The sequence below is a fragment of the Bufo gargarizans genome, chromosome 9 (assembly GCF_014858855.1).
Source record: "Bufo gargarizans isolate SCDJY-AF-19 chromosome 9, ASM1485885v1, whole genome shotgun sequence".
NCBI lineage: Eukaryota > Metazoa > Chordata > Amphibia > Anura > Bufonidae > Bufo > Bufo gargarizans.
Window position 1 is genome coordinate 167847947 of NC_058088.1, and position 24117 is coordinate 167872063.

At 44.6% G+C, this 24117-nt stretch overlaps 1 protein-coding gene across 1 annotated transcript in view; it reads left to right on the plus strand.

The window, feature by feature from the left end:
• GAPVD1 (GTPase activating protein and VPS9 domains 1) overlaps window positions 1–22340 on the plus strand; it is a 61650-nt gene extending 39310 nt beyond the window's left edge. Inside the window, 16 exon segments of the mRNA XM_044305296.1 lie at window positions 1170–1304; window positions 1695–1814; window positions 3509–3592; window positions 3688–3839; window positions 3841–4050; window positions 5391–5478; window positions 5573–5644; window positions 5733–5855; window positions 6630–6759; window positions 6911–7020; window positions 8359–8518; window positions 9247–9434; window positions 10608–10821; window positions 15595–15667; window positions 16098–16295; window positions 20454–22340. Of these exon segments, the coding sequence (XP_044161231.1) occupies window positions 1170–1304; window positions 1695–1814; window positions 3509–3592; window positions 3688–3839; window positions 3841–4050; window positions 5391–5478; window positions 5573–5644; window positions 5733–5855; window positions 6630–6759; window positions 6911–7020; window positions 8359–8518; window positions 9247–9434; window positions 10608–10821; window positions 15595–15667; window positions 16098–16295; window positions 20454–20594 (2198 nt within the window). The 3' untranslated portion in view covers window positions 20595–22340.
• Window positions 22341–24117: the final 1777 nt, after the last annotated feature.

The window sequence follows — 24117 nt, forward strand, 5'->3', positions numbered from 1 at the left end:
TTTCCTTTTTTATTGTGTTTATTTCCGCTTCTACATCCATCACCGTCATGGCAAAGAATCAAGGCTATATGCACATGACCGTTGTGTGTTTTGCGGAACGGCACGGACAGCCATTAATATAACTGCCTTTTCTTGTCCGCAAAACAGACAAGAATAGGACAGGTTATATTTCTTTTGCGGACCACGGAAACGGAGCATCGGATGCGGACCAAAACAACGGTCGTGTGCATGTAGCCTTACTACCGAAAAGAGCCCTTTAAATGGATTTTCCCAAGTGTTTTATGTTCATGACCTATCATAGGTCATCTATATCTGACCATTGGGGGCCGACAGCTGTGACCCCAAACAATCGGCTGCTTAAAGAGGCCAGGGCCACGGCAGTCAAGTGAGTGCCTTGGCCGTCCTTGGGGCTTACCCTACCTAGTGACGTCACAGGGCCTCGGCACAGCTCAGTCCCATTTAAGTGAATGCGGCTGAGCTGCAATACCAAGTACATCTGCTATCCAGTGGATCGAGCTGTGCTTGGAAAGTGCACAAGGGCCTCCTTAAACAGCTGATCGGCGCTTGTCCCGGGAGTCTAACTCCCACCGATGAGCTACTGATGATCTCTTGAGGATGGGTCATCAGTATAAAAAAAATCGGAAAACCCATTTAAAATGGTACTGCTATTTGCATACAGAGTGTGAAAATGCCTATCCCTAGGTTAGATCATCAGTATCAGATTTTTTGGGGGGCCGACTCTTGGCTCCACTGTCAGTCAGCTGTTTAAAAGGGGCTGTTTTCAGTTTTTTTTCACAGCGGCTCTATCTGCAAAAGCAAGCACAGCTGCTGCAGAGTATGGCATTGTGCAGTATGAACCCGTGTAAGCAATGAGGAGACCACAGACCTCACCCAAGTGACGTGGCCCCTCAGACAGCTGATCAGCAGGGATACCTAGAGTCCTAGCCCTTCCAAACTATGGTCAACTATGATAGGTCAGGAGTTTTACAAACCTGGATGATCCCTTTATTCCAGCCTGTGTTCCTAGCAGGGCCTCTCTAGTCATTGAAGAACACCTTGCATTCCTATTGCAGCATTTACATTCTGGAATATAAACAGAATGATTCTGACATCTATGGTCAGCGGCAGCAGTTGAACAACTTGATGACTCGGCATCCTTTTTTTCCCAGAAGCACCAGACATGAAGCAGGAAGAGCGGCTGCAAGAACTGGAGAGCTGCTCCGGGTTGGGCAGTACATCGGATGACACCGAGGTGCGGGAGGTCAGCTCCAGACCCAGCACTCCAGGTCTGAGTGTGGTGTCAGGTAAGATGCAGCTTTACTTTCATGTCTGTGGTTTACATATCCCATAGTAAGGGATTAAAGGGTCACTGAGGTTTTCAGACAACTTTTGATATGTCGGAGACCTCAAAGGTTTTGATCAGTGGGAGTCTGAGTGCTGAGACCCCCAGTGATTGCTAGAACGAGGAGAGAGAAGTGCTCTCATATTGTGCTGTCTCTCCTCGCTGCAGGAAATGAAGAGAGACAGACTCGATAGAAAGTCTATGGGCCGGTCTCACTGTCACGAGCTGTACAAGCGCTTCTCTCTCCTTGTTATAGGGGCATTGGTGGGGGTCTCGGCACTCGGGCCCCCATTTTTTGACACTCAAAAGTTTTCTGAAAACTTATTGACAAATATTTGTTTTCTTTTTAAAGGCATTAGTGCAACTTCTGAGGACATCCCCAACAAGATAGAAGACCTCCGCTCTGAGTGTAGCTCCGACTTTGGAGGAAAGGATTCAGTAACGAGCCCTGAAGTTGAGGACTGTGTTCAGAGTAAGTGGCAAAGTGCAAATATTTCACAGTTTTTATATTGACAGCTTTTAGGAGGAATAATGTGGATGGAACTGGCTGTATGTGAACTGTGACATATGACTAATGGCAGCTTGTTGCATCGGTTGTGTATGTGTAGACTGGAGAGTATACAGTTAAAATCATATTTCTTCCGAGCTTTAGGATCTCAAACATAATGTGGTACTAGTGGACCAAATTGTACAGATGGTTGTACTTGCACACTACTACATACTTTCCTTTCATAAATGGTATATAGCATGGGCCAGTAAAAATGGATAAAAAATAGCTTTTCATTGAGCGACCTGATATGTGATGCAAAAAATCTTAACTGGCTAAACTTGTCCATGTGCCCTTCATTCTGCACTGTTTGTCCATTCTTTTCTGCCTGTATATCGTCCGTTTTTCACATCGATCAAAAAATGCCCACCCAGCGTGTCCTAGCAGACATCCGTGTGCTGTCCATTTTCTTAAATGGATCTGTTGACTTGAATGGGCGAGTTTTGCATGAAAATCAAACCAAATAGTGCATGCTGCGATCACTGATCAGTTCGTGGGCTGCCCGTTCTACACTCTGACAACACCCCGACTTTACCCTTTTCTCAACATTTGCCCTGGTCACTCCGCCCTCTTAAGAAACCGCATAAATAATACAAATCGTCCTGCAAAAAACATATGGCTGTGTAAGCAGAAAAGTAAATAAAAAAGGAAATTGTATCCTCAGGATAGGTCTTGGAAGCGCCGCTGCAAGGGAGGCTATGCGCAATGTAATGAATAGGAAGCGGAGCTCGCATGGACTGCCGCCTTCTCTTCAAACAGCTGATCGGCCAGGGAGGTGGAGCTTGCAGGCGTCAGACCCTCACAGATTGGACATAATGCCTGCACAACCCCTTTAAAGGAGTTGTCTTATCTGAGACAATGGGGGCATATCGCTAGGACCCACACCCTTTATCTGGAATAGAGCCCTGCAAAGTGGTGGCTGAAGGACTCCAGTCCGGCCACTGCCAAACGCTCTCCTCATAGAAGTAAATGGGAGCGCATGCACAGTGCACCCTCCACCACTTTCGGGGCTCCGTTCTCGATATAAGTGCAGGTCCCAGCAGGGGGACTCGCACCGATCAGACAATGGGGGATTTCCTGGCAGTATGCCCCCATTGTCTGAGATGAGACAACCCCTTTAAGACTAGGGCTACAGGGAGACTTTTTAGCGTTACTGTTTGGACTGTTGTTGTTACTTTATAGCAGGTGATAGTTTCCTGCACCGCACGCTGTTAACCCCAGCCTAAAGGGGTTTCCTCATAAGGACCGCTGTTGTCGATATACTGTATCAGGGGCATGTGGATGTCATAGAAGGGGCTCCTCTACTTGGGAGAAGCAGGAATCACAGGCTTTCTATTTGAATCCTGGCTGCATTTTTACATGAAAATACCGAAGAACGCCTTAGAAAGCTGTATGTATATCTGGGAGCTCAGTTCCTCCCAGTTTATCCTGTGACCTGACGGATCCAATTTAATTACTTTTTCTTCATTAGCAGGAGCCACTTGTCTATCCTAAGAGTCCAGTTTTGCAACTATGTTTACTGTTCTATTATTTCTTAGCTTTATCTTTCTTTTCAGAGACCACTCCATGCAAAAAAAAAAAAAAAAAAAGACCAGTAATATGCCTTCTTTATTTTCCAGACATTCATCACACCACGTCTCCCCCATCCCAGACAGAGTCCTTGTTAGCCATGTTTGATCCCTTAGCGCCAGCATCTAATGAAGGTACTGAGTTCTGTTTTCTTTTAGTGACTTGCCTAATGCTTGCACTATTTATGTATATAATTGACTTAATGTTTATTTATTTTTTATCTTTTCAGTGGTGCGGCCCAAAGTACACTATGCAAGACCCTCTCACCCTCCTCCTGATCCACCCATTATGGAAGGAGCTATGGGAGGCAGTGAAGCTCGACTGCCCACGTTTGGCTCGCATGTCTTTGTTCCCACGGACTCTGACTCCTATAGGCAGAGGACACTCTTGTCCTGAGAGATTAGTGCGCAGCCGTAGCTCTGACATAGCCACATCCATACGGCGGCCTATGAGTGATCCTGGCTGGGCAAGAAGAGCAGGAAATGACGAGCGAGAGTTGCCACCTGGTGGAATGGCGTTGGGTCCATCTGCAGGGATCAATGCCTCGCAGTCGTCCTCATCCTCACCTAGCAAGGATTCTTCAAGGGGGGAGGTATGTGATGTCCAGAATTTATACTCAAATGGAATCTATCAGCAGTTTTAGCTTTGGTAAATTGCTGATAGCACTAGAGAGAGCAGTATAAAGATACCTTATGTGGAGTTTTTATCCGAAGCAGTGAGAATATGAAGTTTTGTTCTGCTCCTAAAGTCCCCAGGGTTGAGCTTCACTGTGAAGTGGTCTCTGCGTTATGTTGCTGCACAGCTCCTTCCCTCTGCTCTGAGTGCTAGCTATGGTGTACTCTGGTGGAGCTGTGATGCATCTCCATGCAGAGAGCAGTTCACAGCAAAGCTCCATCTCCCATGCACTTAAAGGAGCAGAATAAAACTTCATTTTTTACACTACTCTTTTGAGAAAAGCTCAACAAAAGGTCAAATTGTACTGCTCTCCTCGCCCCATACCTAGTCCTGTCAGCAGCTTAGCATCGTCAAAAATGCTAATCGGCTCCCCTAAATAAACGTTGACTAGTTATATAGGGTAAATTCAACTTCAACTCTCCAAAAGAGTAAGGATTCATTCAGTCTCTCTATTATAGAACATGCACAGTCTGTTCTCCTTCACTTTGCGAGCTCCGCTCTAGACATAGGTGCTGGTCCCACCTCCAGGACTCGCACCTATCAGACATTGGGGGCATATCCTAGCGATGTATGAGATGGGACGTAATCCACCATTTTTCTTAAACCGCATGTCTCGCTGAGCTTTAATTATGTGAAAACAGAAGGGCCTAACCTGTAGAAAAATAGATAATGCGCCTTCTTCTGCCTGTTGGTACAATGCGAAATAAGGACATGCCCTTTTAGTTAAGCCCCGCCTCTTCTGACAAATCAGCCAAAACGTGGAAAAAGCAAGTATGGGAAAGACCTTGGCTACAAGAGTTTGCAGAAGACCCTGCAGAGAGACCGCTGTCTGCCTTGTGGTTTTATTCTCATCCGTTTATGCCTCTCTAAGGCTACTTTCACATTAGTCTTTTTTGCAGATCCGTCATGAATCTGCAAAAAACACTTCCGTTACAATAATACAACCGCATCCATCTGTCGTGAACACCATTGGAAGTCAATGGGGGGACGGATCCGTTTTCTATTGCGTCTGAGTCCGTCTTGTCCCGCACAGAAATGTGGGGGCGCAACCAAACAGAATGGAATGCGTTCTGGTGCTCTCAGTATTGTCCCCGTTGACGGATCTTGATAGCGGAATTGAAAACACTAATGTGAAAGTAGCGACAATGAAACGTGAAAATGTATTTTCTCGACAATAATTATAAATTCTTAAAACCTTTTAGTACACTCAGGACAATGACACCGATGTAACGTTTAACTGTAAATGTATTCTTGTAGCCAGAAGAAAGGAAAGACAGCGATGACGAGCGTTCAGACCGTAACAGACCTTGGTGGAGGAAACGCTTCGTGTCAGCGATGCCCAAAGGTAAATTGCTATTCTGCAGGTTACTAGATACTGTTACCAGGTACTCTGCAAGTGACTCTTTGTAAGTGCCGACTTTTTTTTTTTTTTTCCTCAGCCCCTATTCCCTTCCGGAAGAAGGAAAAGCAGGAGAAGGAGGAACTTGGGCAGGACAGATTCTCCATGCCAGGTGCAGGTTCAATTTCTGATGTTGTACAGTAATGTCCATCTGAGGAGTCACGGAACGGCTGACTGGATAATGGGTTTTAACTTTTTAGATGACGCAACATCTAGACTTGGTCCCCACTCTCAGGCTGCAGAAGACATTCTTGACAAGTATAGGAATGCCATCAAGAGGAGTAGCCCAAGTGATGGAGCCACAGGCTCCTATGAGGCAGCAGGTAAAACCATTCATTTCATGTCAGCCATCAGTTGTGTCTTTCATCCTTTCTGCCATACTAAAGAAAAGATGCAGTTATGATCATGTCACAGTATATGGGATAATATACCCAATGTATCTTTAGAATCCATGGCTCAGAAAGTTTTTTGGAGAGTAAGAAGGAACTTCTTAACTGTGATTCTCTTCTGCAGCAGACAAATTTTATGTAATTATTTAGACTTTGATGCAAAGTTGCATGACTGCAAACGTAAGTTTGATGGGCAAGGTGATATTTTCTACAATTTTAATATGATTTATTTATTTTGTAATTGAGGTTTCATTTGTGTTTGAAATTGTCACGCGGCAAATGAATGAAGTGATCAGGGTATACAGGTGCTTTAGATACTTTGGCCCAGATCTACTAATGTGTATACCTCCAAAATCTGTCTAAGAAAAAAAATTAATGCACCTAGGGTTTTTCCACTTTTTTCCGACATGCTCGACTAGGGGACTAGGCATAGCTGAAGGGCATGAAGCTTCACTGGCAAAATCTGTCAGAGAAAGGCGTCTATCCCTGCTTCACATTTCTCATCCAGCCTGAGCCCCTGTGACAAATCTGCTGCAGTTCTACACAGCCTGCCCAAGCTTACCCCATCTTTGGAATGAGTAAATCTCAGCCTCTGTTTTTACATTTACCTTCTCGTATATGCACACAGGCTTTAGACCAGACTGATCCCTGAGAGGCATAGCCTCATTGACAGTGCTGGTCTCTCATCTATAATGTGATGTGTTGCAGATGCCATCGGTGATGGAGAAAGTCTTCACGATTCCCCTAGAGAGGAAGCCTTGCAGAATATGACTGCTGATGATCTCCTGGATTCTGCCAGCCAAACGGCTCCTCCACCGGACTCCTCCTTCTCTTACAGGTAGCGGTTGAGAGGCAGTAAAGACTGATTTCTCTCATGTACTAAAGCCATTTCTGAACAGCTACTTTTTATATATAAAAGTGAAGAGCATATTCGCTGTACACTTGGAGACGTTATTATATTCCAATGTCTTATTTCTGTTTTTATGTAGGGATGCAAAAAAGAAGTTGCGATTAGCATTATGCTCTGCTGATTCTGTTGCATTTCCAATGCTTTCCCACTCTACGCGGAATGGTCTTCCTGATCATAATGATCCTGAAGGTAATTCAACATTTAAAGAGTCTGTCACCTTGAATATGGACTATTATCTGCGGTACTATATGAGTAGTACTGCAGATAAGGAGCCTAGAGAGCCAAGTTTTATTTTTCTATTGCCCTTCATTTCCACACTGTGTGCTGACAAACCTGCGCTGGATTACATAGTCTGGATCGGTGCGCTCATGCACAGGAGGTCCTCTCCCTTATGTGCATGCAGCTCAGAAGTCCAGACAATGTACTTCAGCACAGCTTTGTCAGCAGAATACGGAGCAGTATGAAAATTTAAAATGAGCACTACTATTTATGTAGTACTGCAGATAAGTCTTTAATCAAGGTGACATACTCCCTTTTACATATACCAATATTGCATTTTGATAGTGCCCAAAGCCCATATATTATCAGTGTGGCCAGGACAACCGGATCTCCACCTGTTGTGATACTACATATTTCAGCATGCCCTGCTTGGAGTTGTAGTTTCACAGGAGTTGGAGCCCACTGGTTTAGAGTTTAACTTCAAACTAAGTTCCCTAAAACCATCAAGGGGGTATTCCAATAGTTACACGTTATCCTCTATCCACAAGATGGGAGATGACTATTAGATTGGTGGGGGTCCTTCCGCTGGGAGCCCCACTGATCCCGAAACCTGGGATCCCTTACCCTTCCAAAGGGTCGGGTATGCGTACTGCAGCTCCATTAATCTATACAAAAGTCCTGGAGACAGCGGAGTACAGCGCTCGGCTATTTCCAGAACTCTTAGGCTGGGTTCAGACCTGAGCGTTCTGAAACGAGCGCTCTGTATGCGCGATTGTACGGGCGTTTACAATCGCGCATACAGAGACAGGCGTGCACACATTGTCGCGCGTTCCCGAATATCTATGTGCGGGAACGCGCGACAAACGCCCAAAAAAAAGCTCAAGCACTTGTTTGAGCGTCGGGAATTTTACAGCGCGATCATACGCGCTGTAAAACGCCCAGGTGAGAACCATTCCCATAGGGAAGCATTGGTTCTTGCCTGTTGTGCGTTTTACAGCGCGTAGGAACGCGCTGTAAAACGCTCAGGTGTGAACCCAGCCTTATAGAGATAAGTAAAGAAGCAGTGCCGATCCTACAAGGGGTATGGGGTCCCCATTTTCGTAATTGGTAGGGTCTAAAGGTTATTGTTCCCTATCCTGTGGATAGGGGATGACCTGTAATTAACCGGAATACCCCTTTTAAGGTTTCTAATGAGTCCTAAAACAATGACCTCATTTATTTCTAAACTTGGCCCAATTATTCTGGACAATAATTTTTTCATTTTATGTAATTTTTCTAAACGACAATTTAAAAAAAATCTCATTGCAGACAATGAGATTGTGTGCTTCCTGAAAGTCCAGCTGGCCGAGGCCATTAATCTACAGGACAAGAACCTCATGGCCCAGATTCAGGAGACCATGCGCTGTGTGAGCAGATTTGACAACCGGACTTGCAGCAAGATCCTTGCCTCCATAGCCGAGGATTACAGGTATGAAGGGACATGTGCAGGTGTAAGAGCACCGTTCACCCTCTAATACTACTAGTTGTCTTGCCAATTCTCTTCTCACGAGCGGTCGCCTCTGCATGAAGAATATTCTGAGATGGCTGTTATGGACGTGCAGTAACGGGACTGTCAATATGGCTACACGAAGCTGGATTACAAGCAATACAAGCAATATTGTTCTCTGATATTTCTTTAGTATAGGAACAAAGGAAGTGACTTTGCCATCTCTAATAATTACACTTATATCTTTGCAAACTCAACGATTATTCACATTATCCACATCTTTCCAGTCTTGCTGGCAGTCAGGAAATACACCACATACTATATTTATTTTTATTTTTTTATTTTTTTATGGAGGTGGACCTACAGTATGTATAGGAAAGTGCATGGTGCAGCACTTTATTATACAGTTGGAAAAAAGGTTGCCGATGCATATCAGTCTGGCAGTGGCCAATGCTAAAACTGGTGGAGGAAACGGTGCATGCAATAAATGGCCAACTAAGTAATACACGGGCAGATCGGGTCTACCAGAGTGAGAGCTGCTCCTTTTTTCAACTTTTAGGGAATTCTCAGTGGGGAGTCCTCCTCTATGATGTCCATATGCCATGGTCGGGCATTCTCTTTTAAACAATGAATAAGAAATGATTGTCCTGTAGATTCTTTGCGTTTACTTCCTTTGTACCGATTTAAGATTTACCTGCTGGTTATTGCAGGAAAAGGGCCTCCTATATTGCATATCTGACGAGATGTCGCCAGGGGCTACAAAGCACACAGGCTCACCTTGAACGGCTGCTGCAGAGAGTTCTTCGTGATAAGGAAGTCTCCACGCGATATTTCACCACTGTTTGCGTCCGTCTCTTGTTGGAGAGCAAAGAGAAAAAGATCCTGGAGTTTATTCAAGGTAAATCTTGTTCTGTTTGTTTAGCGCAGGGTTCAGCAACCCCCAACCATGGTACAACTACCAGCACACACCTGGAAGAAGAGCCGAGCCGGTGTTTCAAAAAGAAGAAAATGTTTTTGCATCGCCACATCCCAAAACCCATAACTTTATTTTTCTTTCTACAGAGCTGGATGAGGGCTTCATTTTTGCAGGCCGATTTTTAGTTTTCATTGGTATAATTTTAGGGGCATACTTAGATTTCTTTTTTTTTTTTTTTTTGTTCTGTTTTTTTTTGGTAACGACCAAGCAAAACGCAGCAATTCTGGCATTTTATTTTTTATTTTTTTGGTGTTCACTGGACGAGATAATTTACATGTTATTTGTGTAGTGCGGGTCTTTATGGACACACTACATTGCTAGCCAAACATGCAGATATTTTATTTTAAGAATTTTTTTTATTGCCTGATTGGTGATTGGAGAATGTTATTCCCCTAAGTCGATTCGTATAAAACTTCATTCTAAGGCTACTTTCACACTTGCGTTCGGAGCGGATCCGTCTGGTGTCTGCACAGGCGGATCCGCTCCTATAATGCAGAGGATGGGATCCGTTCAGAACGGATCCGTCTGCATTATATTTCAGAAAAAATTCTAAGAGTGAAAGTTAGTCAGACTGATCCGTCCAGACTTTACATTGAAAGTCAATGGGGGACGGATCCGTTTGAAATTGAGCCATATTGTGTCAACTTCAAACGGATCCGTCCCCATTGACTTACATTGTAAGTCTGGACGGATCCGTTTGCCTCCACACGGCCAGGCGGACACCCGACCACTGCAAGCAGCGTTCGGGTGTCCGCCTACTGAGCGGAGCGGAGGCCAAACGGTGCCAGACTGAGGCATTCTGAGCGGATCCGCATCCACTCAGAATGCATTGGGGCAGAACGGATGCATTCGGGGCCGCTTGTGAGAGCCTTTAAACGGAACTCGCAAGCGGAGCCCCGAACGCTAGTGTGAAAGTAGCCTTATACTGTACGGAGCAGACAACAAAGATTTTGGGACCCCCATAGAAGTGAATAGAGCATGCTGGCAGTTGTAGTTTCACAAGATCTGGAGTGCCGGAGGTTGCTGATCCCTGGTGTTACCCCTTTTAAACATGTGTGTCCTTAGGTTTTATTTTGTGTTGCTCTATGTCCATAGATTTTCAGAAGTTAACAGCAGCCGATGATAAAACTGCGCAAGTGGAGGAATTCTTGCAGTCCCTGTACGGAGCTATGGCCCAAGATGTGATTTGGCAAAATGCCAGCGAGGAGCAGCTACAGGACGCGCAAACTGCAATTGAGAGAAGCGTGATGAACCGTATTTTTAAGCTGGCCTTCTACCCCAACCAGGATGCCGACGCACTACGTGATCAGTGAGTTGAAGGGAAAAGGAGGCATATTAGGAGAAGTGAGTGATAGATGGGGAGGCAGAACCCTTAGGTCTCTTTCACACGAGTGAATGTCGTGCAGGTAATCCGCTGCGTGAAAGACAGCCAAGCCCCGTTCCGGACAGCAGACACGGAGCAGTAACATGGTTGATAATGCTCCGTGCTTCTCTCTGATCTTTTTACTACATAAGAACGGTGACAACTTTATCTTACTGTGATTTTGTAGTAAAAAGATCAGAGAGAGGCACGGAGCATTATCAATCATGTTAATGCTCTGTGTCTCTGATGTCCAGAGCGGGGCTTGGCACTCTGTAACGCAGCGGATTTCCCGCACGGCATCCGCTTGTGTGAAAGAGCCCTTAATGTGTACTTCTGGTTTTAGGGCGTATTATTGGAGCAGGTAAACAGCAAGTCCGTGGTTTATTACTGGCATAATGGATCCAGACGTGTAGGAAGACCACATCTGTGAATTCTACGATTTGAGCCCTCCACCAAGGGCACTGCTCACAAATGCGGTACAATGTTTTAATGGGGACCAGTCCCCTCTCCTGACATGTCTGTTTTAGTAACTATGTGCATTCCCCATCCAATAACGATTCTGGAGCATTTATTATGAATCTATATTGTGCCTTTTCTGCATGTTTTCCTACTAGAGGTTTATGAATGAAGGTGTAACCAGTAGTGGGCGAGTCCCTGCATAGTGTCATGATCAAATCAGTGTTGCGGGTGTCACCCTGTGCAGGGCCGCCCCTCCCCCTCTAATAGGTAGCACCCAACTGGACCTACATTCATAAACTTCTAGCAGGAATGATTGAGGAACAGCACAACATACGGCCATGAGAATACATGCTCCAGAATTATTGGTACATAGGGAAAGCAAGTAGTTACCAAACAGGAGGGGTTAGAGGTCCTCTTAACAAAACAGCCCTCAATTTAAATGGCCCTTTCCATGTCTTATTTAAAAAAACATAGTTTTGAGCAGTGCTATAGGGGTTTAGGAGTCACTATTGTAACAGAGCTTCTGACATGTCCTAGTGACAGTACAAATGTGGGTCATGGGCCACCAATCTAATTTGAAGGCGCAGAAGTGCTCTTCTTGAGCTTCTTCAAGGCCTGAGCACAGCCAAACAAAGCCAAAGGGGGTTCAGCCAAACACCTCCACTCCTTTGTCCTAAGACTGATCAAAAATGTAGACATAAGGGGTGATTATTATTTTTTTATATACCAAAGATCCTTTTGATTAAGCTTTCCCCTTTAAGTTCACTGGCGGCCCACTAGCCTTGTGTAGTCAGTTTTGTATACTGCTCATGGTGGCTGCTTTGAAATCCAGGGGACAATCTCTTAATGGTACATAAGGGATTTTTTTGCCATATTGTTACATCTGATGTCCTGAAGAATGACCCCTTTTTGGAAAGAAGCTTAGTCTGGCTTCTTTCACTCCAGCAATTATTTATCAGAGGGGTAAGCCAGGACCAGCCATGTTATCCCTGCAGCATCTGCTGGGGAACATTAGCATTAAATTAGATTTCCCACAAAAATGTTTATTCTCTGACCTGTTAGGGCACTTTCACACTAGCATTATTCTTTTTCGGTATTGAAATCCGGTAAAGGGTTTCAATACCGGAAAAAAACGCTTCCATTTTGTCCCAATGCATTCTGAATGGAAAGCAATCCGTTCAGTATGCATCAGGATGTCTTCCGTTACGTCCCCTCTACGGTATTTTCTCTGGATAAAATTCCGGAACACTACCGTACTTGCCGGATCCAGCATTAATTTCAATTGAAATGTATTAAAGGGATTATCCCATCTTAGACCATGGGGGCATATCGCTAGGATAGCCCCCCATTGTCTGATGGGTGCGGGTCCTACCTCTGGGACCCGCACCTACAAGGAGAACTGAGCGGAGAAACTTGAGGAGGGTGCACTGCGCATGCGCAGCCGCCCTCCATTTATTTCTATGGAGCTGCCGAAAATAGGGGCATATCCTAGCGATATGCCCCTATTGTCTAAGATGGGATAACCCCTTTAATGCCGAATCTGGTACCAAGTTTTCCGGAAGTTGCTGCATCGTCGGATCTGGTTTTCCAGTCTGCTCATGCGCATTTCTTTCTAGCTTTGAAAAAATTTAATACTGCATCCGTTATTTCAATGAATAAGTCAAACTGATCTGGAAAAAAAAAAAAAAAGATTTCTGTTTGCATAGGGATTTCCGGATCCGGCGAGCAGTTCCGGCAACGGAACTGCCTGCCATACTTGAGGAGAAACTTGAGGAGGGTGCACTGCGCATGCGCAGCCGCCCTCCATTTATTTCTATGGAGCTGCCGAAAATAGCCGAGCGCTGGCTCGGCTATTTCTGTCGGCCCCATAGAAATGAATGGGAGCGGTGGCCGCGCATGCACAGTGTGCTCCCATTCACTTCAATGGGAGAGGTGGGGATCTGCACCTGGTGGTGGACGGAACCCGGGGTCCTCCAGCCACAACTCTCCCCAGCTCCGTTCTCCTTGTGGTGGGACCCACACCTGTCAGACAATGGGGGCATATCCTAGCGATATGCCCCTATTGTCTAAGATGGGATAACCCCTTTAATGCCGAATCTGGTACCAAGTTTTCCGGAAGTTGCTGCATCGTCGGATCTGGTTTTCCAGTCTGCTCATGCGCATTTCTTTCTAGCTTTGAAAAAATTTAATACTGCATCCGTTATTTCAATGAATAAGTCAAACTGATCTGGAAAAAAAAAAAAAAAGATTTCTGTTTGCATAGGGATTTCCGGATCCGGCGAGCAGTTCCGGCAACGGAACTGCCTGCCATACTCTAACAACACTAGTGTGAAAGTGCCCTTAGATAGGCACCTGATGTAAACTGTAGTGAAGGTAATCTTTTGATTAGTGAATCTAGTTGTGAGTTATAACCTCCCTTGTGATCCTCAGCTCTCTGATCTCCAACTGACACACGACAGGAAGTCAGTTACTTCTCTATTCGTTCCTATGAGACTGATATTGAGACTCCCTTAGGAATACAAAGAGAACTGGCTTCCTGTCCACACATAAGATGTTGTGTTTTTTGGAGATCAGAGTGCTGGTCACATGACACGGCTGATGATCAGAAGGGAGGTTATAACTCACAAATACAGTCACTGATAAGAACATTACCTTCACTACAGTTTACATCATGTACCTTTCTAACAGGTCAGAGAATAAACATTTTTTGTGCTATTTTAAATAAATGGCCGTGCATGAAATGCATTGTAAGGCCTCTGTCACACTTGCGTTGTCCGGAAAAATGCAAGTGTACTGAAAGCATTTGAAGACTGATCAGTCTTCAAAATGCTTTCAGTGTTACTATGGCACCCAGGACGCTATTAAAGTCCTGGTTGCCATAGTAGTAGTGGGGAGCGGTATACTTACCGTCCGTGCGGCTCCCGGGGCGCTCCAGAGTGACGTCAGAGCGCCCCATGCGCATGGATGACGTGCCATGCGAGTGGGGCGCCCTGACGTCACTCTGGAGCGCCCCGGGAGCCGCACGGACGGTAAGTATGCTGCTCCCCCGCTCCCCACTACACTTTACCATGGCTGCCAGGACTTTAGCGTCCCGGCAGCCATGGTAACCATTGAGAAAAAGCTAAACGTCGGATCCGGCAATGCGCCGAAACAACGTTTAGCTTAAGGCCGGATCCGGATCAATGCCTTTCAATGGGCATTAATTCCGGATCCGGCCTTGCGGCAAGTGTTCAGGATTTTTGGCCGGAGCAAAAAGCGCAGCATGCTGCGGTATTTTCTCCGGCCAAAAAGCGTTCCGGTCCTGAACTGAAGACATCCTGATGCATCCTGAACGGATTTCACTCCATTCAGAATGCATTAGGATAAAACTGATCAGGATTCTTCCGGCATAGAGCCCCGACGACGGAACTCTATGCCGGAAGAAAAGAACGCAGGTGTGAAAGAGCCCTTGGTTAGAATTTATTTTGCATAACAATACTGTTCCTGCATCTACAAGAAGAGAGGGCCATGTGGGGGAGCCGCCTCTGATGTTCTTATGCCTCGATAGGAGAACCACTTTAAAATCAGAAGTACACCTTAATGAGACTGCCCAGTCTCCAGGTGTATGAAATGAAGTTTGAAGCAAAGTATCAGAAAGTCGCAGCACATTTCATTAAAAAAGGGTTGCCCCATGAATATTATCATATTTCTCTATTGGATCTCGCTAAATATAACAGATGGAATTATTTTAAAACTAGGCTCCTGTGTCTATATATTGCTGTTACATACATATCATGCGCCCTGCTGTTCTTTTGATTCCCTCACAGGATGTCCACCTAATGGGCCCATGCTGGAGGTCACACATGCTCAGTCAGTTCGGCTGGATCTTTTTATGCATGTGGTGTAGTGATTCCTGTGTGCAAGCCAGACAATAAAAACATTCTAAAATGCTCAAAATAGGTGACAGACTCCCTTTAATAAAATATCACAAAATTCACATTATGTAAAAATCAGGGCCCCCCGTTAAATTTTAAATAATTGCTATTGTTGCTGAGTTACGGTGTAGCGAGCGCAGCGATCTAACATTGACTAACTCCATGTATGGGACCACTGTAAGATGCCCCTCGCCCTCTGCTGGGAAGCAGTAAGGTGCCCTGTGGTACTAGCTTTTGTTCTTCTTGAAAATGTCAGGTCAGGTGAGGATAAAGATGGTCTGTCTGATTTACTTGTCTTGCACAGAATTAACTTAATTTCCTTTTTTTTTTTTTTACCCCCAAACAGGGTGTTATACGAACACATCCAAAGATTGTCCAAAGTGGTGACAGCCAATCACAGAGCTTTACAGATCCCGGAGGTCAGTTTTACAAGTCCTGTTTGTGAGATTCAGAAATGATTGTGCTTAGACTTAGGACTCTTGCACACGACCGTATGGCTCTTTCAGTATTTTGAGGTCCGCGAAAAACGGATCCACAAAAAATACGGATGATGTCTGTGTGCATTCCGTTTTTTGCGGAATGGTACTGCTAGCCCCTGATAGAACAGTCCTATCATTGTAGGATATGTTCCATCTTTGAACGGAAATACGGAAGGCATACGCAGTAGCTTCCGTATTTTTTCTTTTTTTTTTGCGGATCCATTGAAATGGTTCCCTATCTATGGTCTGCTTTACAGACTAACAAAATCTTTCTGCCGTTTTATGTGGGAGCGTCTGGCCTGTCTGATACACATAATTTAGAGGTTTCTGTCCTGAATAATAACCTTTTCTCTCTGATGGCTTCTATTAGGTCTACTTGAGGGAAGCTCCGTGGCCTTCTGCACAGGCTGAAATCCGTACCATTAGCGCGTACAAAACTCCCAGCGACAAGGTGCAGTGTATCCTGCGCATGTGTTCAACCATTATGAACCTTCTAAGTCTCGCTAACGAGTACTCCGTCCCTGGAGCGGATGATTTTGTCCCTGTCCTGGTATTTGTCCTTATTAAGGTAACTATAACTATCTCCTAATCTCCGTGAATATTTTCTGTGTTGTACATACAGTCCTGATCAAAAGTTCAAGACCACTTGAAAAATTGCAAAAAAATCATATTTAGCATGGCTGGATCTTAACAAGGTTCCAAGTAGAGCTTCAACATGCAACAAGAAGAAATGAGAGTGAGACAAAAACCTTTTTTGAGCATTCAATTTAATGAAAACAATGAATAAACTGAAACAGGCTGTTTTTCAGCTGATCAAAATTTAAGGACCACATGCCTTTTAAAAGGCCAAATCTGTGCAAAGATGTGGATTCATTGTCATTTTCTGTCAGGTAGTCACACATTTTGATGGCAAAGGCCAAAAACTCTCCCTTTTTTGAACGTGGTCGGGTTGTTGAACTGCATAAGCAGGGTCTCTCACAGCGCGCCATCACTGCTGAGGGGGGACGCAGTAAGACAGTCATTTGGAATTTCTTAAATGATCCTGAGGGTTATGGAACAAAAAAGTCAAGTGGAAGACCCAAAAAAATGTCATCAGCACTGAGCTGGAGGATCCAATTGGCTGTCCGTCAAGACACTGGACTGATCCTCGACCCAAATTAAGGCCCTTACTGGTCCTGACTGCAGCCCCATAACCATCAGACGGCATCTGAGACTGAAGGGCTTCAGGAACAAAAAACGTCTTCAAAGACCTCGTCTCCTTGAACGCCACAGAATTGCACGTTTGGACTTTGCAAAAGAGCACCAAACATGGGACATTCAAAGGCGGAAGAAAGTTTTATTCTCTGATGAGAAAAAATGTAACCTTAATGGTCCTGATGGTTTCCAACGTTACTGGCATGACAAGCAGATCCCACCTGAGATGTTTTCTACGCACCACAGTGGAGGGGGCGCCATAATGGTCTGGGGTACTTTTTCCATCAGTGGAACAATGGAGCTTCAGGAAGTGCAGAGGCGTCAAACGGCCGCTGGCTATGTTCAGATGTTGCAGAGAGCATTCCTCATGACTGAGGGCCCTCGTCTGTGTGGTAACAACTGGGTTTTTCAACAGGACAACGCTACAGTACACAATGCCCGCAGGACAAGGGACTTCTTCTAGGAGAATAACATCAATCTTTTGGCCCATCCTGTGTGTTCCCCTGATCTAAATCCAATTGAGAACCTTTGGGGATGGATGGCAAGGGAAGTTTACAAAAATCGACAACAGTTACAGACAGTAGATGGCCTTCGTGCAGCCGTCTTCACCACTTGGAGAAATGTTCCCACTCACCTCATGGAAACGCTTGCATCAAGCATGCCGAAACAAATTTTTGAAGTGATAAACAATAACGGCGGAGCTACTCATTACTGAGTTCATGTTTGGAAGTTGGATTTCGGTTTTGGGGGGGTTTAGGTTTATTTTGGAGGTGTGATCCTAAACTTTTGATCAGCTGAAAAACAGCCTGTTTCAGTTTATTCGTTGTTTTCATTAAATTGAATGCTCAAAATTTTTGTTGCATGTTGAAGCTCTACTTAAAACCTTGTTAAGATCCAGCCATGCTAAATATGATTTTTTGCCATTTTTCAAGTGGTCTTAAACTTTTGATCAGGACTGTGTTGCAGCCTGCTTTGGTTTTTACTTTTTGAAAACACACACACCATACAAATTGCATCTGTACTGTATGTATTGGTCTGTGTGTGTACAATGTAACACCCACACCCCGTGTCCATTCTGACAGCAAAAAAGTAAAATAAAATGTGGGCTAAAGAGATGGTATTGGGCATGTCAAAGGTGGGGACTTTTATTGAAGGAGAAGAGGGCTGCGGTTTTCCATGGTGGAAGAAAATGACTCAGGCCTCTAAGTTATGGTTGCTCGGTTTCTGATAAGTTCTGTATTTCTATAAAATTATGTTACTGCTATAGTAAACCTCACTCCAAAGGGTACCTTCACTTGTGGCAGAAAATTATTCACCTTTAATAGAGCTTGCAGAAATCCATGCACTTGCTGCTCCATTGAAATGATTGGAACAGATTTTCAGAGGCGGAGGTTTCTGCCACAATCTGCTGCGTGTGAAGGCCCTCTTACTGCAGCAGCTTCAATGCTGTCCATTGGCTCTACACAACGAGACATGGGTCTCAACTGGCTGGGCGATTAATCAAATTAATTTGACTAATTTGTCCCTTTGCATTATAAAAGTGGGACTAAAGTAATAAAATTAATTTTATAAAAAACAAAAAACAAACTTTTTTCCCCATAAAAAGTGATTTAAAAAATAAAAACATCACATCTAGGGTATCACTATGTTCTTCACATTCCACATGTGATAACGTTATTTAAACCACCCAGTGAACAACACTGAAAAATGCCAAGCAACTATGACATTGTCTTTTCTAAATAAAAATAAAATAAATGTTAAAGTCCTGATGGTACCTATGGACACTTCATCTTGTCTTGCAAAAAATAAGCCTGTATACGGGTACATTGGTGGAGCAATGAATAAGTTCTGGCTCTTGGATTGTGACGACATAAAAACTACCATGTGAAAAATAAATACAACTATACATATTTGGTATCACAGTGATCGTATTGACTCGTAGAATAATGGTAACACGCTAGTTATGTGGCACCGTGGTAGTACGTTTAAAGTGAAAAAACAATGATGGAGTAGTTCCCATTACCACCGTTAAACAATGTTATATGTAAACCAAAATGTTATCACTAAAATACAATTTGTCCCACAAAAATGGCAGAAAAATAAAAAGGTAAAAAAATAATTGCGAAAAATGTCTTAAAATTGAAAATTATATTTTTGGTAAAATCGCCCACTCTACTCAACAATGTGATATATATTTTTTTTCAATGTGACTGTTTTGCCAGCTGCGTCCTCTTCTGCACTGATGCTGAACACGTCACATGACCACTGCTGCCCCGTAGCGAGCTGTGTACACGGTGACCACTGCTGCTCCGTAGCGAGCTGTGGACACGGTGACCACTGCTGCTCCGTAGCGAGCTGTGTACACGGTGACCACTGCTGCCCCGTAGCGAGCTGTGGACACGGTGACCACTGCTGCCCCGTAGCGAGCTGTGGACACGGTGACCACTGCTGCCCCGTAGCGAGCTGTGGACACGGTGACCACTGCTGCCCCGTAGCGAGCTGTGGACACTGTGACCACTGCTGCCCCGTAGCGAGCTGTGGGCACTGTGACCACTGCTGCCCCGTAGCGAGCTGTGGGCACGGTGACCACTGCTGCCCCGTAGCGAGCTGTGGGCACGGTGACCACTGCTGCCCCGTAGCGAGCTGTGGGCACGGTGACCACTGCTGCCCCGTAGCGAGCTGTGGGCACGGTGACCACTGCTGCCCCGTAGCGAGCTGTGGGCACGGTGACCACTGCTGCCCCGTAGCGAGCTGTGGGCACGGTGACCACTGCTGCCCCGTAGCGAGCTGTGGACACGGTGACCACTGCTGCCCCGTAGCGAGCTGTGGACACGGTGACCACTGCTTGCAATGTTTACACACCGTACCCTCAGGGAACATTTGAGGCTTTAACCAACCTGTATGGAGGATGTCCGCACTTGAGCAGAGCAGATGCCATAGCTGCCAGGTTTATGCGGTTTCACACAGCAGACACTGGGGGCTAATGTCTGTCTGTGACTGGTTATGACACTGATCGCAGATGCCGTGGTTAATTGACTGTGGCATCTGGGGCAGCTTTCCCCAGGGGAGCCGTTGGTTCCTAGTAGGAAGGATCCAGGCTCCAACAGCAGTAAGTTCATGTGGAGCCCTGACGGTGACGAGGCTTCATAAGAATGAAGGTAACAGGTCAGTTTTACCAAATGGGGAACACGTAATAACGGAAAATCTTCCAGTCCTGAAGGTGTTAATGCGGCTGCTGCAATAAGGAGTGAGGCTTACTAAACCAGTACAAATCATATGTGGCCTTGTCTGGTCTTTAAAGAATGTTTTTCAGTGCAGTAACTGGCACAATGCCGTCCATTCAGTTGAACAGGCCTGGGATGCAGAAGGTACAGCCACCCTCCTATGGACGTTCTTGTGCTGGGTACTGCAGTGATGGGGCCACAGCGCTCCGGTTAGGCTGTACCATTTGCTATAGACCATAACATTGGATGGGAGTATGCACACGTATACGGAGACCCCTTTATAAGGTTGTTACTATTCACTTTTACAGGCTAACCCACCCTTCCTGCTGTCCACGGTACAGTACATCAACAGTTTCTACTCAAATCGTCTAACTGGAGAGGAGTCCTACTGGTGGATGCAGTTCACTGCCGCAGTGGAGTTCATTAAAACCATTGATGATCGCAAGTAACGGTGTCGACCAGCTGCTTTATAAAAGGAAGTGACTTCTGCCTGCCAGCAGAGGGCAGCAGAGCCCTGCTTCTTGTATCATACCTGTACAGAGAGGAGGTGGAGGAGCCTTTGTGCACTGAGTTGGTTTTTCCTTCTTCTAAGTCCCTTCTCCATTTCTAACACTGCATCCTCTTACACAGACTTGATACTAAACAGAAATCATGTTTTTGCTCAGAATTTTATTTATTTTTTTGGTGTAGAAACGCAAAAAGGGACCACGTCAAGTATTTTAGATTTAAGATCCACTTGACAGCTCGTTTTCAGGTTGTCACTGCAATCTAATTAAAAGTAGCTATAGGGATTAGTGGCAATAATTGAGATTATATCTATATATATGTGTATACATAAAAACTCACTTTGCTGCCTTTTGGGAGTGAAGTGTATATAAAGGGTTGCGGGTTACAGTCACTTCAGGTCCCCTCTCCAACTATTGCCAAAATTGGTTGTGAATGGGATTTTTTAAAATCAATATCCTCTATAGTCTTGGAAATCTAAAACAGCAGGATTTTACTTAAATTCCATCGCATCATGGTCTGAGCGGCCATTTTGTAATTTAATACAGTGAGAATGCAGCTTAAGGTTGATTATTGGTATCCCAGAGACACCATCTATGTGTAAAGATTACTATGTAACGCCATGCCTGCCGGGAGATTTTAAACAGAACATTTCTACTATGGAAGAAATATCGGGGTATGTTCCCAAAGGGTGAAATCTGCAGCATTAACTGACGTCCCGCAGATCTGAAATCCACACCGCAGGTCAATTTCAGCATGGATACGGAGCAGATTTTCACCAAAGCGTCTGGATGAGATTTCTAAAATGTCATCCTCTTTGCTGCTACTAGAAACACTGTAGATTTTCCACCGCAATTGGGGTTCATGCACATGACCGTAGTTTCGGTCCACATCCGATATGCATTTTTTTTAGGCAGATCAGATGAGGACCCATTCATTTCAGCGCGGCCGAAAAAGATGCAGACAGCACACCGTTTGCGCTCAGCATCTGCACGTTTATTCCGTGGCCCGCAACAACAAAAAAAAGGTACTATTTTTGTCCGTTACGCTGACAAAAATAGGAATTTAAAACAGGCCACGGGACTTGGAGAAGGGAAAATGAAGCACATGGAACGCAAAAACGGATATGGCCGTGGGCCTGAGGCCTAACGCGGTGTGAAATCTGCAGCATATACGCCACATGGGAACATAAACTCATGCACATGTTCAGGGTCACTAAATTTTTAATGGTCAGTCCTTTGGGTCCTGTAGAAGACCTTGTAAATCTTGTAACATAGGTGGATGTGAAGTATGTGTGTACGTATCGATATGTATACATCTGGTGGAATTCATTGATCCAACACTGTAAAGACTTCCAGGAAGATAAATCCAGGGAAAGCGCAAGTAGTTGGCTATACGTCTTCAAACGGTAGTCTTGGAAGATTCCGGATTATTTGGCACCTCTGTACCAGACTATTGGAACGACCATACTGAACGTTGGATTAAATGGATTTGACCATATGTGTATGTGTTCATATTTATACCCATAGAAAGAACAGTACATGGAACTTTTCTATATTATTACAGAATTTAACATGTATGATATAAACGCAAGGTTGAGGTAGCGCAGAACAGATGGTTGTCTTCTGTAATATTTCCTAAGAAACTGGTAGTTTCTCTGCTTCTACAATAAACTTTCTGTAGAAAACCTGTTACATAACCCAGAATTCTTTTATCGTTTTTCACATATTTGGGGTGGTGTCATTTATCACTAAATTATCGTGTCGGTTAGTTGCAAAATAGGGGTTTGCTAATTTTTGAGGTTGCAACAGTTTGCATTTTGCACTGTTTCTTAAAACTGAATGGAAAAGTTAGTGTGGTTAGATTACCAAGCCAGATCAAAAAGTCTACTCCAGAAAAAGGGTGGCGTAACTGCTCAAAACAGACAAAGTACATGCCAAATTTATCAAACTGGGGTAAAGTAAACTGGTTTAGTTGCCCATAGCAAACAATCAGATTCCCCTTTTTAATTTTCCAAAAGAGCTGTGAAAAATGAAAGGTGGAATCTGATTGGTTGCTATGGGCATCTAAACCCGTTTTCCTTCACAATAGTTTGATAAATCTACGGGACATTGTGCGACATTGGATAAGTTTGGCACAAATAACAGCAACACAGACTATTGCCGAACTGAGTTTAAAAATGCCTCTTGTATAAATCTGCACTTTTAAGGAACTTTCCAGTCCTACTGTACTAATGAACTCCAGCTATATAGATCTGTAGTAAAAAGGTTATCCAGCATTAGACTAAAGTAGAATACCCATCCCCAAATAAAGACCCAGTGCCACGCTTGTCCACTCAATGGGGGAGATTTATTAAGATGGTGTACCTATACGCCAGTCTTGACCTGTCCTGCGCTGGAGTGAGATGCACTATATAATTTATTAAGAGGCAGATGCCTGTCAATAAATTAGGTGCATCTCTGGCCTGCTGTGCACCAGAAACTGAGGTCTACTCCAGCCAGGAGTTGGGGCAGACTTCAGCAATACCTTCCTCCAGTCTCTGTCAAAAGTTATAATATATCCGGCGGGCCACGTGAAGCCATGCCCCCTTCTCTTGCCACTTCGGAAAAATGGCAAAAAGACTAAAAAGTCGCAAACTGTGGCATACACATTGTGTGCACCATAATGTGCGTAAACTAATAGTTGTCCCTCGTTGTGTCCGATACTAAAACTCAGCTCAAGGACAGGAGCGGATCTGTTTCTGGAAAAAGAAAAAAAAACTTATTTTCATAGTCTTGGATAACCCCTTTATGATGTAGCTGAACTCTTTTTTTCACACTTTTTACATTACGAACAAAGGGGATGAGATTTTAAGACATGGAATTTGTAACTGCAGCTTGTCGACTTATGCTGCTGATTGCAGCCTTTGCAATGCAAGAGGTGGAATCTGCATACAACCTGCAAATTAGCAGAAACGTGGCAAATCCACAGCAGAACTACTACTTTGGAAATTCCACCGCCCTGCTTAACATGGAGGGTACACCTGCCTATGCTGTGGGGCTGGTGTCTGGTATGTTGGCACAGCATATGCAGTGGGGCATGACATTTATACTAACTGTATTAGGCCAGGGTTTTATAACTTTAACATGCAGTATTCATGTGCGTGTCTGTTTATTTGCTCTCAGCAGAATGTTAGTTGAGATGCCTACAGCTATAATAGGTGTATGGGTAAATGCCTGCCTCATTAGATTTTCAGATCGATCGGCATTACTAAAGGTATTTTCCATGACATTAATACTGATGACCTGGTAAGTGGTCCGAACCCCCTGCATACCACCAATCTGCTGATTGGAGAACCAGGCACAGCACCATAAGCTGTGCAGTGGCAGTGCCTGGTTACTGTAGCTCAGTCCCATACATGTGAAAGGAAGAGAGAGAGCTTCATGGCCCAGGCACAGCCAATCCTGTCTACAGAGCTGTGCCTGGTTC